General features: G+C 42.9%; 2 protein-coding genes across 2 annotated transcripts; both read left to right on the plus strand.

The window, feature by feature from the left end:
- Nucleotides 1–252: 252 nt before the first annotated feature.
- LOC139599250 (scavenger receptor cysteine-rich domain-containing protein DMBT1-like) lies at nucleotides 253–15,579 on the plus strand. The gene is made up of 7 exons (XM_071446373.1): nucleotides 253–445; nucleotides 687–1,007; nucleotides 1,519–1,839; nucleotides 2,794–3,117; nucleotides 10,376–10,381; nucleotides 14,928–15,239; nucleotides 15,560–15,579. The coding sequence occupies exons 1-7, from the start codon at nucleotides 253–255 to the stop codon at nucleotides 15,577–15,579; spliced, it is 1,497 nt and encodes a 498-aa protein (XP_071302474.1).
- On the plus strand, nucleotides 3,270–8,687 carry LOC139599053 (scavenger receptor cysteine-rich domain-containing protein DMBT1-like). The gene is made up of 5 exons (XM_071446015.1): nucleotides 3,270–3,399; nucleotides 5,569–5,741; nucleotides 6,129–6,517; nucleotides 7,590–7,861; nucleotides 8,515–8,687. The coding sequence occupies exons 1-5, from the start codon at nucleotides 3,270–3,272 to the stop codon at nucleotides 8,685–8,687; spliced, it is 1,137 nt and encodes a 378-aa protein (XP_071302116.1).
- Nucleotides 15,580–16,534: the final 955 nt, after the last annotated feature.

Consider the following 16,534-nt stretch of genomic DNA (forward strand, 5'->3'; position numbering starts at 1 on the left):
CTGGGTTTCCTGGCTGCTGCTTTCTGCAGAAACAATTTGTGCCTCAGAGTTTGGGGTTTAGTCTTCTCCAAGGCAGAGTAGAGCCTCGGAAAAGCACAGCAGAATGCAGCTGAGACTGGGAGTCGTGGTAGCTTGATCATAGAGCATTGCCCAGGCCCTGGCAAGGAAAGGCACTTGCTTGTGGTTTTTGCTGGCTGGAATTTGGTGTGTGTTGGGAATGAGTGTGGGATTATGTTTTTGGTTGATCCCACAATGAAGGACCGCTGTGGTGACACCATCAAGCTCTCCATCTCCCATGTTCCACGGTGGCACCAACATCCCCAGTCTTGGGAGTATCCTTGGGAGTATCCTTCATCCACCAGGAGCTCACTTGCTACTTCCTCTTTCTTCCCTACAGATGCCACAGCCAAAGATCCACCCAAGTTCAAGTTGGCCACTCCTTCAGGTGAGTCTGACTTTGTCCACATTTTTCTGGTGATTTCTCATGTATGGATAGTTAGTGGGGCAGAGGTTTGTGTTTGGTCTTCTCCCTGAAAGGGGAGAAGCCAGGAAAAGCAGTTTAACACAGCCAAGACTGGGAGTTGTGGTGGCCTGAAATTCATAGTCTGATGTCAAGGCCCTGGCAAGAGGAGGTGCCTTTGTGCTAGAGGCTCTTCCCAAGTTTTCCACACCTCTTTCTTTCCCAGATGCCACCATCAGCCTGGTGAACGGCAGGAGCCGCTGCGAGGGTCGCGTGGAGATTTCCCACTCTGGGGGCCGGGGCACCGTCTGTGACAATGGCTGGGACCTGAGAGATGCCCAGGTGGTGTGCAGGCAGCTGGGATGTGGAGCTGCTGTTTCTGCAACATCAGGGGCCTCCTTTGGACAAGGCAGTGGCAGCATCTACCTGGACTATGTGAGCTGTGCAGGCTGGGAGTCATCCATCTTCCAGTGCAGCCACCGTGGCTGGGGCGTCCACACGTGTGACCACAGAAAAGATGCTGGTGTTGTGTGCTCAGGTACCATTGGTTTGACTGCCTGCATGCTGGGACTCTTTCACAAAGTGTCCCCTCTTGGCTGGATATGGATGTGTGTTGGGGATTATGTTTTTGGTTGGTCCCACCATGAGAGACCGTTCTGCTGACACCCCAGGCTCTCCATTGCCCATGTGCCAAGCTGGCAGCAACGTGCCCAGCACTGGGAGAAGGGCAGGCATGGATCTTCATCCAACAGGCCTCACCTGTCTCTTTCCTTTCCTCCCCTACAGCTGCCACAAGCACAACTACAGACAGCCCCATCTCCATTCCTTCAGGTGGGTCTGAATTTCTCCTGGGTTTTCTGGCTGCTGCTTTCTACAGAAAAAATTAATGTCTCAGAGTTTGTTGTCTGGTTTTCTCCCTGGGAGAGGAGATGCCAGGAAAAGCAGTTTAATGCAGCCAAGACTGGGAGATGTGGTGGCCTGAAATTTCTCTCTGGCAAGAGAAAATGCCTTTGTGCTAAAATCTCTTCCCATGTCTTCCACACCTCCTTCTTTCCCAGATGCCACCATCAGCCTGGTGAACGGCAGGAGCCGCTGCGAGGGTCGCGTGGAGATTTCCCACTCTGGGGGCCGGGGCACCGTCTGTGACGATGGCTGGGACCTGAGAGATGCCCAGGTGGTGTGCAGGCAGCTGGGATGTGGAGCTGCTGTTTCTGCAACATCAGGGGCCTCCTTTGGACAAGGCAGTGGCAGCATCTACCTGGATGATGTGAACTGCACAGGATGGGAGTTGTCTCTTTTCCAGTGTAGCCACCGTGGCTGGGGTGTCCACAATTGTGGCCACCGTGAAGATGCTGGTGTTGTGTGCTCAGGTACCACTGGTTTCACTTCTTGCATACTGTGACTTTTTTCAGAAGGTGGTCTTAGTTGGAATTAGATTATTTGTTTGGGATGAGTGCAGGGTCATGTTTTTGGTTGATCTGACCATGAGAGACCATTCTGCTGACACCCCCAGGCTCTCCATTGCCCATGTGCCAAGCTGGCAGCAATGTGCCCAGCAGTGGAGAAAGTCAAGCACAAACCTTCATCCAACAGGCCTCACCTGCCTCTTTCCTTTCCTCCCCTACAGCTGCCACAAGCACAGGCACAACCACTCCCAGCACCACCTTCCCTGCTCCTACAGTGGGTCTGAATTTCTCCTGGGTTTTCTGGCTGCTGTTTTTTGCAGAAAGAATTAGTGCCTCAGAGTTTGGGGTTTAGTTTTCTCCTGGGAGAGGAGAAGCCAGGAAAAGCAGTTAACCCAGCCAACACTTGGAGTTGTGGTGGCCTGAAACTCATAGACTGATTCCAAGGCCCTGATGTGATCTTGGTTTTTATCTTTTTTTCCTTTATATATTCTCTGTATCCTTTACACACGTATTTGTAGCTGTGTAGCTTCTTATTGTAACTTAGCACCAGCATTTTCCTAGGCAGGAAGTCAAAACCCATTCCAGGATCCCCATGCCATCATGGTTCTTCCTGGCTAACAAGGCCAAAAAATGGCTCTTCAGACACATTTTCATCAACAAAGTATAGTCCCATCTGAAGGCAAAGAGGACTTTGAAGGGACTTGGACAGGGGGGAGTTGCATCACCATTTGTGGACATTTTGTGGCTTCTGTGGATATTTTTCCATATCTTCCCTGGAGGCCTCCAACAAAGATCCACTTTTATATTACTTCCTATACAAAAATTATCCCCAAAACTGTGTTGTTTCATTTCTAGGTTGACAAAGGCATCACCCCGGCAAGAGGAGGTGCCTTTGTACTAGAGGATCTGTATCTCCTTCTTTCCCAGATGCCTCCACCATCAGCCTGGTGAACGGCAGGAGCCGCTGCGAGGGTCGCGTGGAGATTTCCCACTCTGGGGGCCGGGGCACCGTCTGTGACGATGGCTGGGACCTGAGAGATGCCCAGGTGGTGTGCAGGCAGCTGGGATGTGGAGCTGCTGTTTCTGCAACATCAGGGGCCTCCTTTGGACAAGGCAGTGGCAGCATCTACCTGGATGATGTGAACTGCACAGGGTTGGAGTCGTCCCTCTTAAAGTGCGGCCACAACGGCTGGGGTGTCCACAAGTGTGGCCACAATGAAGATGCTGGTGTTGTGTGCTCAGGTACCACTGGTCTGACTGCCTGCATGCTGGGACTCTTTCACAAAGTGTCCCCTCTTGGCTGGGGATATGTGTGGGATTGTGTTTTTGGTTGGTCCCACCATGAGAGACCATTCTGCTGACACCCCCAGGCTCTCCATTGCCCATGTGCCAAGCTGGCAGCAATGTGCCCAGCACTGGGAGAAGGGCAGGCAAGGATCTTCATCCAACAGAACTCACCTGCCTCTTTCCTTTCCTCCCCTACAGATGCTGGAAACATAACTACACCCAGCCCCACCATCTCTGCTTCTTCAGGTGGGTCTGAATTTCTCCTGGGTTTTCTGGCTGCTGATTTCTGCAGAAACAATTAGTGCCTCAGAGTTTGGGGTTTAGTCTCCTCTAAGGGAGAGCAGCACCTGGGAAAAGCACAACAGCTGAGACTGAAGTCATGGGGCCCTGAAAATCATAGAGCATTGTCAAGGCTCTCTCAAGGGAAGATTCCTGCTTTTGGTCTGTTTTCACTGGACTTTAAATGTACGTTTGGGATGAGTGCAGGATTTTGGTTTTGGTTGATTCACCATGGGAAAGCATTCTGCTGAGACCCCCATGCTCTCCATTGCCCAGTGTCAGGGTGGCACCAACAACCCCAGGGGTGGTAGAAAACCTTGCCATGCTCCCTCATCCTCCAGTGCCTCACCTGCTTCCTTTTCTTTGTCACATACAGCTGCCACAAGCACAGCCCTTGTTACAAATCCTCCAGGTTTGTATTTTTATTTGTTTTTTCCCATTTCTCCAATCCATTTTCTCCAATCCATTACTCTTGAAGTGTCATAATTACTGTTTCGCAGGAGTGAGCTGTTTCATTTGCACAGTATAATACATTGGGAAAAATCCTTTCTGGTTTTAATTCTTTATATGCTATTCATTAATCTTTTGGCTATTCATTAATCTTTTGTGTTTGAGTGATTCTATGGCAGGGGGTGGATTTCAGAGTATGTGGATTACATGGGACATTTTCTTTTGTTCATTCTCTGATTTTATTTCATCTTTTACTTTATTTCATACCCATGTGCCTGAAGCCTACAGAGTTGCTAACTGCAAGCACAGGTCACAATTCTCTGAAGAGTTCATCACTCTTGTAGCCTAACTGAGAGGAGCACAATCATTGTGTTTCTTTTGAGATTTAGATTTGTGTTGCCATGGTTTCTGTATATAGAACATATTTTTATTTGATCTGAAGGAAATCTAAATTAATCACTTTTATCCCTTAATTTCTTTTTTTCCTTTCCTTTTCAGGTCAAAAAATTATTTGTGGTGATATACTTTTTAAGTCCTCTGGAACATTTCAGAGTCCTTCTTTGAACCCTTCAGATAAAGCAGATTGTTTGTGGCAAATACATGTAACAAACAATTTCCTCATCATGCTCACATTTGATAACATTCAGTAAGTAAACCACTTAATGTTTGGGCAATTAAAAAAATTCCAAATCTCAACTGCATCCACAGTTCCTGGGCACATTTCCCATCCTATAAGTGAATGATAAATACACATGAGAAATGTGTGAGTGCAGAATCCTATTATAATGTTTGTTCAGCATTTAAACCCCAAAGTTCAGCAAATGCATTTTTTAATGTATTCTCATTTCTTCCTCAGGTTGCAAGGTGGATGCCAAAATGACTATATTGAGATCTATGATGGGCCACCCAAATCTTCTCCTCTACTTGGAAGGATTTGTTCTAGTTCTCATCTCACATACACCTCATCTTCAAACTTCATGTCTGTGAGATTTTACTCCAGATATTCCAGTGGAAGTTTTAAGGCTCAGTATCAGTCCCTTCCAGCAGACCAGAACACCAGTAAATTTCCATTCTATTTGTAGTTCTGTTCTCTTAGTAGTGTTTTCTTTGCTCAAAAGCTTTTATACATAAGTATTTGTTAATGTTGTTGAAGGAATCTCACAGAGATGATATTCCTGTTTGAGTTTTGTGACTGATTATTGATTACTCACTTTGAGAAAATAACTACATTTTCTTCTTTCAAAATATTCCATTTACTTGCCTTTAGATGTTTTCTGTTATTTTCTAAACTTATAGTCTTTGTACCACATCATAATTCATATGTATTTTTGTATCTTTCTGGACAAACTTTCACAGAGTCGTAGAAATGTTGGTTAGAAGGGACTTTTGGAATCTATTCAAAACAGAGCTACTGCCAACACCAGGTCAGATCCATTAAGAACTGGTCTGGCTGAGTGTCTAGAAATATTCAAAGGATGAAATATTGAAAGCTACTACTTTGGGTGACCTGTTCCATTACTGTCCTATTGCTTACTCATATCGAAATCTCAGTGTAAAAATAAGTGGTTTAGCTTATGAATTCTCTTCTCTAAATGGCAGCAGTGATTGCATTTGTTGGACTTGCGATATGAAAACATTATCAAGTACCCAAAATCACTAATAATTCATATTTTTTTTTTTCCCCAGCCCTTCTGTGCTTGCCAACCTACATGTATGCAGTGGTAGACAGACACTATCTCCAGTCCCAGGGCTACTCAGTGGGGAACATCAGCCTGGCAGACCCTCAGTGTAGACCAGAAATTACATCAACTGAGGTTATATTCAACATTTCATACAGCAACTGTGGTACAAGTAGACAGGTTGGTGTCAAGATATTTGGGACAGCTCTGGGCATGCGAATTTAATAGACATTTAGAAAATTGTCATGGATTGCAAAGGGTGTTGTAGGCCACAGGCATGCAAAACACAGAAAAGGAGCATGTGTTTCTGAAGGCTGAATTTGGTTAAATATTTATACTTCTCCTTCCCAGGGTACCTACACCCTTCCCTGTACCTATTTCAGAATGTTCTAGAGAACAAAAACAGAGGGGAGAGTTAAGTGAGCAATCCCATCGTGGATGCTTGGGATTTTTCAGTGTGACAGGTCCTTTCTGACTGCCAGGACCTGGCACATACAGAAGTTAATAATGCTCACAGTGAACATGACCCCATGTGGTAATTTAACACTCATTTAACGTGTCAAACAGGGCAACAACGAAACGATCACCTACTCCAACGTGATTAAAGTGCCTGCTCCTGGCCAAGTCATCAAGCGGCAAAAGGACCTTCACTTGCACATCAGCTGCAAAATGCTGCAGAACACCTGGGTTCAGGTCATGTACATTGCTGATGATGTCATTGATGTCAACAAAACCCAGTATGGCAGATACGAAGTGAGCCTGACGTTCTACAACTCCTCATCTTTCCAGTGGCCAGTGCATGACTTCCCTTACTATGTTGAAATGAATCAGAATTTGTTCCTCCAAGCTTCTCTTCACAGCTCTGACCAAAATCTGACCGTGTTTGTGGACACCTGTGTGGCATCACCTAATTCTAGTGATTTCAGGACACTGGTCTATGAATTGAGCAAGAGTGGGTAAGAACTTTGTACAAAATTACTTTAAAATCGTCTCTATGTGTTGTTCTAAAAGAACTTAATTTGTGAAATGAGGTGATTTAGGACCAGTGTACGTTGGTTGCAATTCTCAGGGCAAATGTTCTTCTAAGAACAACTTTTTGGCAAAGCCTGAGTAAAATTCAGAATGGTGACCAAATGTCATTCAGAAGTTGCAGTCAAGCACTGAGAGTTCACCCAAGGAGGCAGTGAGGAAATTGAGGTCAGACTTTGTTTCTAAAATAGTTGTATGAAAAGGAGGGGTGTCCATGGCTATACATTTCTGTACATCATGAGTTTTACAGCATCATAACTGGAGTACAAAACTGTCTACTCAAAAAGAGAAATTCCTTAAGCCTTTTCTTACTATTCTAGAAACCTAAACCACTTTGCCTAAATTCGTACCAAAGTACATTGGAGCACTAAAGAGAATGTTTATTAAAAATAAAAAAAAGTATATTAAAATTAGTTTTATGCTTCCAGAGAAGAAAGGAGAACTTTCTCTTCTGCAACAACTTTCAAGGGCCTCTTTTCATACAGTTAATCCTCTTTGCAAATGCATAACAGGCTCTCACCTGAAACACAGAAACCAGCAGAACCATTTTTCAGCTATCCATGTTTACTAGCCACTTTTCAGCTATTCATGTTTACACAGAACTTGTTAAGCTATGAAATTTCTGTGCTGTGCACATTTAAGTAAGTTCTCTTCTTTCTAAAAGCACTTTTTTTTTTTTTAAGCCTTTTAATTTCTCTTTTACTTCCTGGTTTTTTACTTAACCTTGAAACTCATTGCAAAGAGAAGGTGTAATAGTGCTTCTGCTCACGAAAAGCTGGGAGTTCATAGCTAATCTTGTTGATTTTATGTTGATTTTATGTCCTAATGTTGGTTTTATGCCCTCCCAGGTGTGCTAGTGACCCTAGCTACGCTCTCTTCCCCTCGCCACGCGGCGACGTCGCTCGGTTTGGGTTTAACTCAAAGAGAGGGTGCAATAGTGCTTCTGCTCATGACAAGCTGTGAGTTAATGGCTAATCTGTTGATTTCATGTCCTTCCAGGTGTGCTAGTGACTCTACCTACTCTCTCTTCCCCTCGCCACGGAGCGACATCGCTCGGTTTGGGTTTAACGCCTTCTCGTTCGTGAACCGATTCCCGTCGGTGTTCCTGCGCTGCGAGCTGCTGGTGTGCAGGTACCACGACTTCCCCTCCCGCTGCTACCAAGGCTGTGTTAGCAGGTTCAGGAGGAATGCAGATTCTTCCCACGAGCAAGTGAATGTTGTTGTTGGACCCGTGCAGCTTCGGGAAGCTCACGCTGAGAGCAGGAACATTGGTAAGTTTAAATATCTTGAATAACGTAAGACTCTGTGTGTTACTGTCTGTTTGCATTTCAGTTCAGACAGGAAATACAGCTCTGAAATGTGCTTTTGCTGGTTTATTTACAATTTGGCTATAATTCTTATGGGGGTTTATTATTTTTTATTTATATAAAATAGTTCTATTAGATTTACAAGCTCTTTCTATCAGAGTTTAGATCCATTCTTTGTTCTGCACCTATCAAGTGGCAATTGGTTAAGTTCTATGGGAAGAGGGATGAGATGTAACTAATCTGATTTATATTAATTTTCCAAAGCTTTCTGCACCTAATTTGCATGTCTGTTATTTATTTGCAATCAATGTCTAAGTCCTCTTGGAAATGCTGTTTCTCAGTGTCCTGTAGCTGCTGTTTCCACTACCAGAAAGCAACATCTTAAGGTCTTTAAGTGCAATCACTACAGACTCCCAGTTTCTCTTTAATTTTTTGCCACAATCTTTACTTGTTTTGTATGGACACAGAATAATTTGTGAAATAATGCGCAGTTTTCCGATCAGATCAAGATTAGAGCTTTTTAACTCAAATTCTCTTTGCCTAATTATCTTTGCAATTAACTGGCTCAGGGAAAAAAACCAAAACAGTAAGTTTCTCTCTGACTCTTTTATGCACAGGGCTGGCCTCTGCCATCCAGGCAAAAGGGGAGACTCTGAGCTCAGAGCCTGCTGCCAGCTCCCACATTCCTCTGGCTGTGACCACCATGGTGCTGGTAGCTGCTGCTCTCACAGTGGGAGGGTTTCTTTGGAAGAGGAGACTGCAGGAGGCCATCCCATACCAGAAACTTTGAGAGGCAGCTCCAGTTCCTTCCATGGAGGTGGAAGGACGCTTTCACCAGCCACCTGCTTCGTTATTTGGGTTTGCAATCAGTGTGAAGGGCAGCTCTTACTTGGCTATTCCACCATCCAGACCATGTCTGAAGAATCAAGATTACACCTGATGTTACCATGAACTGAATTTATAAAGCAACCTGATTTTAAAACCTGAGGTGTAAAGAAGGATTCATTCTTTCATCCCAGCATCCAAACAAGCACCTTCAGTGCTGGAGGTTTCAAAGCTTTTCTGTTGAATTCCTCATTGAATGTCTGTCTGAGAAGACTGAAATAGGTGACTTGAGAAACAAGAACTGATTTATTTGGCCCTTGCTGATATGCAGATGAAACACCTGTGTAGCACCACAGATACACTGGGAAATAGTACAAAAAAATGTTTATTTCCAGTAACAAAATCTCAATAATGAGCCATAAGCAAATTTACTCAGGGACTGCGTGTGAGGAATTATTGCTGTACAGCATTCCTGACTTTGGGAGATTGGTTCTTCCCAAATCCATATTTCTCTGAATAAATGTAGGCTATTTATACGATTTTATATGGAGGATGAATATAATCCGGTTGCTTAAATGTGTAATTAAAAACAACAGGAAAGAAAATGGTTTTTTGAGCAATACTCTTTTTTTTTTTTGTGTGTGTACTTGCAAACATCCCACTTGTATGTGTGAACTCATGGCTAACACTGCTGGGTTTGAGAACGTGGCTTCTGACAAAGTGACTTTGCCAAGCAATGATTCCTGCTCTTGCTCTCACACATTTCTACACCTGGAATGGGTGGGAAGGAGAAAATGTAGATAAGTTCCTATAAGGAAGGGTGATCTCTCTCCTACCCCATGTGAAAACAAAAAAAAAAAAAAACAAAAAACAAAAAAAAAAAACAATAAAAAAAGGAAGAATTTATTTGGAAGGAGCTGCTTAATACAGATGGAAAGGTCACTGGTATTGATTGAGAAATGCCCTTCTTGAGACATTCCTGTTTTCCAGCCAGCTGTGAAAGTGGCAAGTTCATTTGGAACTGAGCAGTGTCAGATGTGCAAGATGAGCCAAAGTGGTGACGTGTGAGGAAGGTGAGCTGTGCTCTTGGGTGACATCCTGACCTGACCAGGAGGATGAGGGCAGCTCTGACAGGAACCAGCCCCGCACCCTGTACCATTTGTTCCTCCAAGCTGCCTTCTCCTCATGGTTCCAGGCAGGGCTCTCACCACCTCTCTGTGATGTAAAGAAGGGATCACACACAGGTAGGGGCTGGCACTGCACACAGAAAGTGAGAGGTTTTTTTCCATGCTTGAGGAACAAGGATTTAGGGTCCTCCTCCCCACTCTGCCTGCAGCCACCTTTGGAGGGCAGAGCACCTCAGAAGGCTGAGCTGCCTTCACCTGTTCTCTGGACCAGAGACTGCCTGGGCTCACAGGAACGCAGCCATCTGCTCAGCACAGCAAGGGCTCTCCTGGACCTGGGCTTTCCTAACTCTGTAGAACAGAACCTTCCCCTGTGCTCTTCCCAGACCTGCTGTATTCCCCTTTCCCTGTCCCTGCTGCTGTGCTGCTGCTACCACACCATCTTGCAGGGTACATCTTGATGGTGGTTTTTACACTTCTATTCTCTCAATATTATTTTCACAGACAAGCAGAAAGACCCCAGGCCTAGATCCTGGTGTCCCAATCTTCACCATCCCTGTGCTGTTCAGAGCTGAGTTTTCCCATAGCATATCTGTGCCAGGGCTCCCAGATGGAGAAATACCAAGGCTGGATAAAATACCAGGTAGAATTACCAAGTTCACCGGTTTTCATATTAAATATTGCTGCAGAAAGTGTTGCCAAACTGCTCAGGTGGTAGATGTTTCAGATTCCTCCTCATTTCTTGCTATCTCCCTTGGTACACAAGCATTATAGAAATGCAGGATTCAAGAAAACTGGGTTTGATGATGAGGAAAGGGTCATGAGATTGGGAAATGATCTCTCTGCCACAAACCTTCCTGCCTGGATTCAGACTATCACTCCTTTGTGGAGAAGGCTGTGGATATCCTTATTCCAGTGCAGATAATTTCCTATATTCATGGGTGAAAGCTGAATAATCTTGTTTGTCCTTCCAGTGGTTTCCGTTTTTACCTTTAAAAACCCAGTATGTTTGCAAAGTGCCCTCACAATTGTCAGCAGAAGAAATGGTGTTTTCAAGACTCAGTGTAGAGCACACTCAGAGTGATGTGCTGGGAAATACCTCAAGCTGCCAGAAGAAGACCTTGAGAACAAAAATGTGTTACTGCAAGAGATTTATCTAGCCAGGGGGAATGGTGAAATACTGTATGGTATTTGCACTCACTAACTAAGGTTAATTAAAACAAATTATTTATTGATTTCCATTGTGCAGAGATTGTCTGATAATAAAGATCTCTAGAAATATCTTGATTTTTGAAATGACTAATTTATTTATGAAGAAGGTAGTGAAGAACTAATCAAACAATCAATATTGATCTTTTGCCTGGGCAGCTTAAGACTTTTTTTTTGCACTTGAACCACCTGGGAATTCCTTTTGTGTTCCCCTTCCTCCTTACCCTTTTTCAGTTATTACAAGGGTTTGGAGAAGAACTGTGACCCATCACTCATTCTTGTTTCACTGATTGCAGTGTTTGATTGGCCACTCAAATAAACTGGATTTTTCATTCTTGTCAGGGTGTCAAAACCAGAATATGAATAGTGAATACCAGGTGTTGTGTACATATCCTCATTCATGTGCAAATGTGGTTGTTTGGATAAAGAAGAAACATATTTACCATTCTGAATGTTCACTTTCAAGGCTTCCAAAGTTATCTTTGGCCTCTTATATTTTTCACTTCCTTCTTCCATTCCAATGATATTGGCCTGTGTGGAAAGATGTTTTAGATCATTCTCTTTTCCCCCTGGGCTTTGGTCTTCCTGCTTGATGGCTGTCCCTGGAGGCAATGAATTCATATGTGGCAACAATTTTAACTGGTGATAATTCCATGCAAGACATGATGGCTGTGGAGGTAGGGAGGATGAGATGGAGAACAGTGTTCTGACTCTTCAGTGTTAGGACGATCATCAGATTTTCTTGTTAAATTGTTAGAAACACAGAAACAGAGGAAAATAACCACTCTGGCAAGAGAGTTATGAATGAGAATTAAGCATTATTTCATATTGTAGAAAAACCTTGGATTCATTCTTCAAAGAATGACACAGCTGTTATTGTTATTGTCACCGTGTAAAATTAAACAAGGAATATATTAAGACATTTTCTTTATCTGAAGAAATCAAGATTTTTTTTCCTCCAATTTGTTGGTTCAAAGGATCAAATGAAATTTTAGAACAAAATTAGTTTCAATCTATGTAATTTCCTTCACTATGCATGAAATCCATTGATTTTTTTCCACGGTGTTTGCACAAAAAGTTATCAGTTGACCCTGATTCTCTGACATTTCCTTGCAATCTGTCTGACAGTGAGTTTTTTGGAATTTTGGCTTGTACTTTAACATGCCCCAAAAATAATTGGTTTGTACTGGGGCTGGAGCTGTTGGCTTCAGCTGCAAGGTTCTTCAGAGACCCCCCAGTTATATTTAAACAGGGCCACCAGGTCTGATCTTGTTTTCTTTAAAGTCTGCTGAAGCTTGAGGACATTTCTGGCTCCCCAAGAAGACCTGCCACATCAACTGGCAAAGGTCTCTTGCTATTTTGCTGCAAGAAACCCATTTAAGTTTCAAGATTCTACTACCAACCCAAGACCTGACCAGGAACCTCCTCATGAAAGAAAAATGCTGAGATGCATCAGCCAGAACTGAAAGGTTTCTTTGGACACGAGCTCTCTTTTTTTTTGGTACAATGAGATGATTGTGAAACCTATGGTAGCATAAATACTTCCTTCCAGGCAATGGAAAATGTTACTCTTGAGATATTGTCTTTTTGCAAAACCCAGGAAGTTACAAAATATTAAATAACAAATCAAACACATGTTTGTTTCAGATTAGAGGGCTGTGGTTGTTTTATTGTTCTTCTGAAGAGAAAGAGACCTGGAGAGCCACTCCCCTTCAGAAATAGAGAGTATATATTGTGAGGTCCTCTTTACCAACAGCACCTGGTGAGATGGGTACCCCCATGGTTTTGACATGGCTTCTCTTGCTGGGTCCAGCAGTTCTGGAGGCCAAAACAGGTAAAAGACTTAAGACTTGTTCCAGGGCACATAAAAAAAATTATAAAGACTTCTTGGAGTCCTCTTGGTTGGTTTCAAGAGCAGAAATTAAATTCAGGCTGGTATTGGTTTGGGCAAAAGATTGGGAATTGGATGAAAGAGCAGAGTTTTGTTCTACTAAAATTATGAACTAATCATCAGAGTGGATGATAAAAATGATTGGAACCATTTTGTGGAGTTCATTTTGCTGCCACAGAGTCTACTCATCTTAGTGCCTTGTATCATTGCAAGAATTGTGTCTGTGAGTATGTCATGAATGAGGTATTCTTCCAGTTCCAAAAATCTGATCTCAAAACCATGGAAAGATTTATTTCTTTACATATTTTCCATGTGTATGTTATTCCAGAGTATATGTGCGTGCACATATGCTATATATATAATATTACTTGTATCATTTGGTTCTTCTGGGTATTATGTACAATTTAGCAAAATATAACATGAAGTTAGATTTTCACACTCTAGCACTGTGGTTAAATGATGGACATCTAAAAATTATGAGAGATTAAATACTTTTAGTTCAACATTTTTTATGATCATAGAATTTTTCCTTCTATGATTACTCTCTATCTCCTGAGTGGTTTGGGTGACTTTGAGTTAATAGTTCTGTGTATATCTTAGAATAATTGCTGATGACTTTTCTAATGAGTTATTTAAGCTTCGTGATGATAATTTATATTGCCACCATTCACCCCATCAATTCTCTCCCTCTGCCTCCTGCTTTTCTGGTGGTAACTCATCTCACTCTGGCTGCTCTGGTTCTGCTCTCTGCCTCTGTGTCCCTGAACAGAGTATTTGCTATATTTGTATAATCACAGGCCTTTTGTCTTTTTGATACCTTTGAAGTGTGAGGGAGGATTCAGCCTATCCAATTTCATCCCCAGCTGATGGTTATGCTCTCACAGTGATGACAGCCCTTGAATGAAAGCAAATAAAACTGGCTTAAATTGGCTTAATTTCCTAATCCCACTCTGACTTTTTGCCAGGTTTGCTGTTTCACCTCTCAAAAACCCTGTGAGTAGGGTTCAAAAATGTGCATGCTCAAGTAGATATTTGAAGGAACAAGTCAGATATAAGTCAAGGGGCACTTTTATAGCTTTGCCCTTTGAAAGTCATACAAATCAGGGCAAATTAAGTTTGGTCACCATCTTGACTGTACTTCTGGATCAACAGCAAAGAATTGGGTGCAGTGAAGAAATCCTGGAGGTGTTAACTTCTGAAATTTGTTTTGCTTTGGATGACTTAGTGTTTAATAATAAGGTAAATATATACTTGGCAGCGATGTAAAATATAACAAGTGCAGCTGCATGTTTTGATTTCCAGAGTGTAAATACTGCAAATCCAAAGTTAAAACATTTATTTGCTTGCTTACACTTGATAGCAAAGTCTTTAATAAACTTCTTCATCAAAAATGCATCTCTAAAATCAGGATTTTCATACTGATCACACCACAATGTCTAAACAAGATATAAAACTGAAAAGCAGATAGGCTTTACCTGAATGAATGCAGTAATCAGTTGCATACAGGATAGGTTATTTCTTTATTTCAAAATGTAATAAATTTTACTGATATATAAGAAATAAAGCCACTGAACTCCTATTGAAATCTTTATAATACTATTGAAACCATCATCCATTCTGTAGAACATTTGGTGGAATTCTTCCACTAAAGTTACTCTTATAAGCTATAGGATTTGGTGATGTGTGGACTCTCAGTCCTTAATCTTGCCCCAAAAATTTCTTTTCTTGCTTAAACTCCTTGCACTTAGCCTGCTGCCTAACTTTACTGCAGGGATCTTGCATAAAACCACGTGGCTGATTTTAAGAACTGGAAGAGAGGAATAAAAAAGGAACAAATCACCTCTGTCCTCACAGGCACTTAATAACGGACTGGGCAACACCTTCTAGGGACAACAAGGGGAGAAGGCAGAATAGATGCTCCTTCTAGTCCCTTCCAGCCTATTTCCCTGACTGTTTTGTGCCCATGCCCTCTCTCCCAAAGCTCCCTACGTCCATCTGGTGAACGGAAGGCACCGGTGTGAAGGTCGTGTTGAGATCTACTACCGGGGACGGTCGGGGACAGTGTGCGATGACTTCTGGGACCTCGCTGACGCCCAGGTTGTGTGCAGGCAGCTGGGCTGTGGCAGGGCCATCGCAGCTCTGGGAAGTGCCTACTTTGGGCAGGGCTCAGGTGACATTGTGCTGGACAACGTGAGGTGCAGCGGAAATGAGGCGTCCTTGCTGCGCTGCAACCACACGGGGTGGAGGATCCACAACTGTGCCCACTATGAAGATGCTTCTGTTGTCTGTTCAGGTACTCCCACACTTTTCCTCCTGCCCCAAATCCTGTCCTTTCATTCCACTGACCCGGCAGAACCAGCACAGATTTGTGTTGTCATCTTATTGCAGGGGTTCCATACTGTTGTCTCCTATCACAAAAGCTCCACAACTTCTGGGTGTTTCTCATGGGCATCTCCTCAGAGCACTGACTCTTTCTTCTTCACAAAGCAACCAACTGACTCCAGTTCCCCTCTCAACCAGCCACCCCACTCTTTTATAGCATCTTCTTCTCATTGGTTACAGCTGTGGCCTGTTAAAATCAGGCTTGTTCCTAATCTTTGATAATTGGCCCAGCTGCAACTCCTGAGGGGTAAGATTACTTTCTACACTATTTTTATTTTCTTATATTCTATCCCCCTACAGATTTGTAGTTTACTCGTTATGTAAAAATTGTGCTTGCTCATCCATGCAAAGCAATTAAAAACCCCAAGGATCAGATATACATTGCAGATATGCAGGACAATTGTTCCATCTAATCCCCTGGCAGTGGCAATAAGGAAACAGTTCAAAATCAGTGACAAAGCTATCTCTGATAAGCAATGTTTATCAGGGAAGAATGGAGTTAGGTGAATTCTTAATGGATTTCTTATGGGCAATAATAACTTCACAATCACAGCTCAGACTGTCATAGCTCACAATTCACTTTGGATTGTTTCCATATTTTTCAAGTCTTCCTTCATTTAGGTCCATTAATGCCTTTTTCCTTTGCAAATATCCATCCATTTTGAGTACTCTTTCACCTTGCTGTGTTCATTTTACTTTCCCATTATTTTTTAGGAGAATTTATTTGTATCTTATTTTCTCATGTATTAACAACTGATCATCATGAACCAAGCATTGCTGAAGACAACAGACTGTTCAGGTGTTTTGTATCAATATTGCAGTTTTCCACATTTCCTTAGAGAGTAAGAGCCTGGGGAGCTGAATCCGTGCTGGAAGGAAGTGTTAGCTACACCAGTGTTTTTCACTTAGAAGAAAAGAATAAAAATTGCTACCAGACTTGTGAACACATCACACAGAGCCTTTTTAAATACCATTTATTTCTTGCCTGCATTCATAGCTCCAGTGCCTTCTACAGGCTGGATGTATCCAACAGATGATTCAGCCTGGTCCACTCCTGCCCTTGCACCAAGCACCATCCCAAGACCACTGCCCAGACTGCTCCTGGGGATGCCCTGATCCTCTGCAGAAGGACATTCACAATGGGGACAGGCCCAAGCCCTGCTGCTGCCAGCAGTCCCACAGTTTCCCCCTTCATGCTAGGAGCTG

Source organism: Agelaius tricolor, unplaced genomic scaffold (assembly GCF_023055355.1).
Source record: "Agelaius tricolor isolate 1412-34295 unplaced genomic scaffold, bAgeTri1.0.p SCAF_22, whole genome shotgun sequence".
NCBI classification, from domain to species: Eukaryota; Metazoa; Chordata; class Aves; order Passeriformes; family Icteridae; genus Agelaius; species Agelaius tricolor.

Bases quoted from the DNA above. Each gene is read 5' to 3' on its own strand.
- LOC139599250 (XM_071446373.1), top strand. From the start codon at position 253: ATGAAGGACCGCTGTGGTGACACCATCAAGCTCTCCATCTCCCATGTT. The intron at 1,008-1,518 runs GTTTGACTGCCT...CTTCTTTCCCAG, and splicing joins TGTGTGCTCAGGTACCATTG to ATGCCACCATCAGCCTGGTG. The intron at 15,240-15,559 runs GTACTCCCACAC...TAATTGGCCCAG, and splicing joins TGCTTCTGTTGTCTGTTCAG to CTGCAACTCCTGAGGGGTAA.
- LOC139599053 (XM_071446015.1), top strand. From the start codon at position 3,270: ATGTGCCCAGCACTGGGAGAAGGGCAGGCAAGGATCTTCATCCAACAG. The intron at 3,400-5,568 runs GTGGGTCTGAAT...TTTTTTCCCCAG, and splicing joins CACCATCTCTGCTTCTTCAG to CCCTTCTGTGCTTGCCAACC. The intron at 7,862-8,514 runs GTAAGTTTAAAT...TTTTATGCACAG, and splicing joins CGCTGAGAGCAGGAACATTG to GGCTGGCCTCTGCCATCCAG.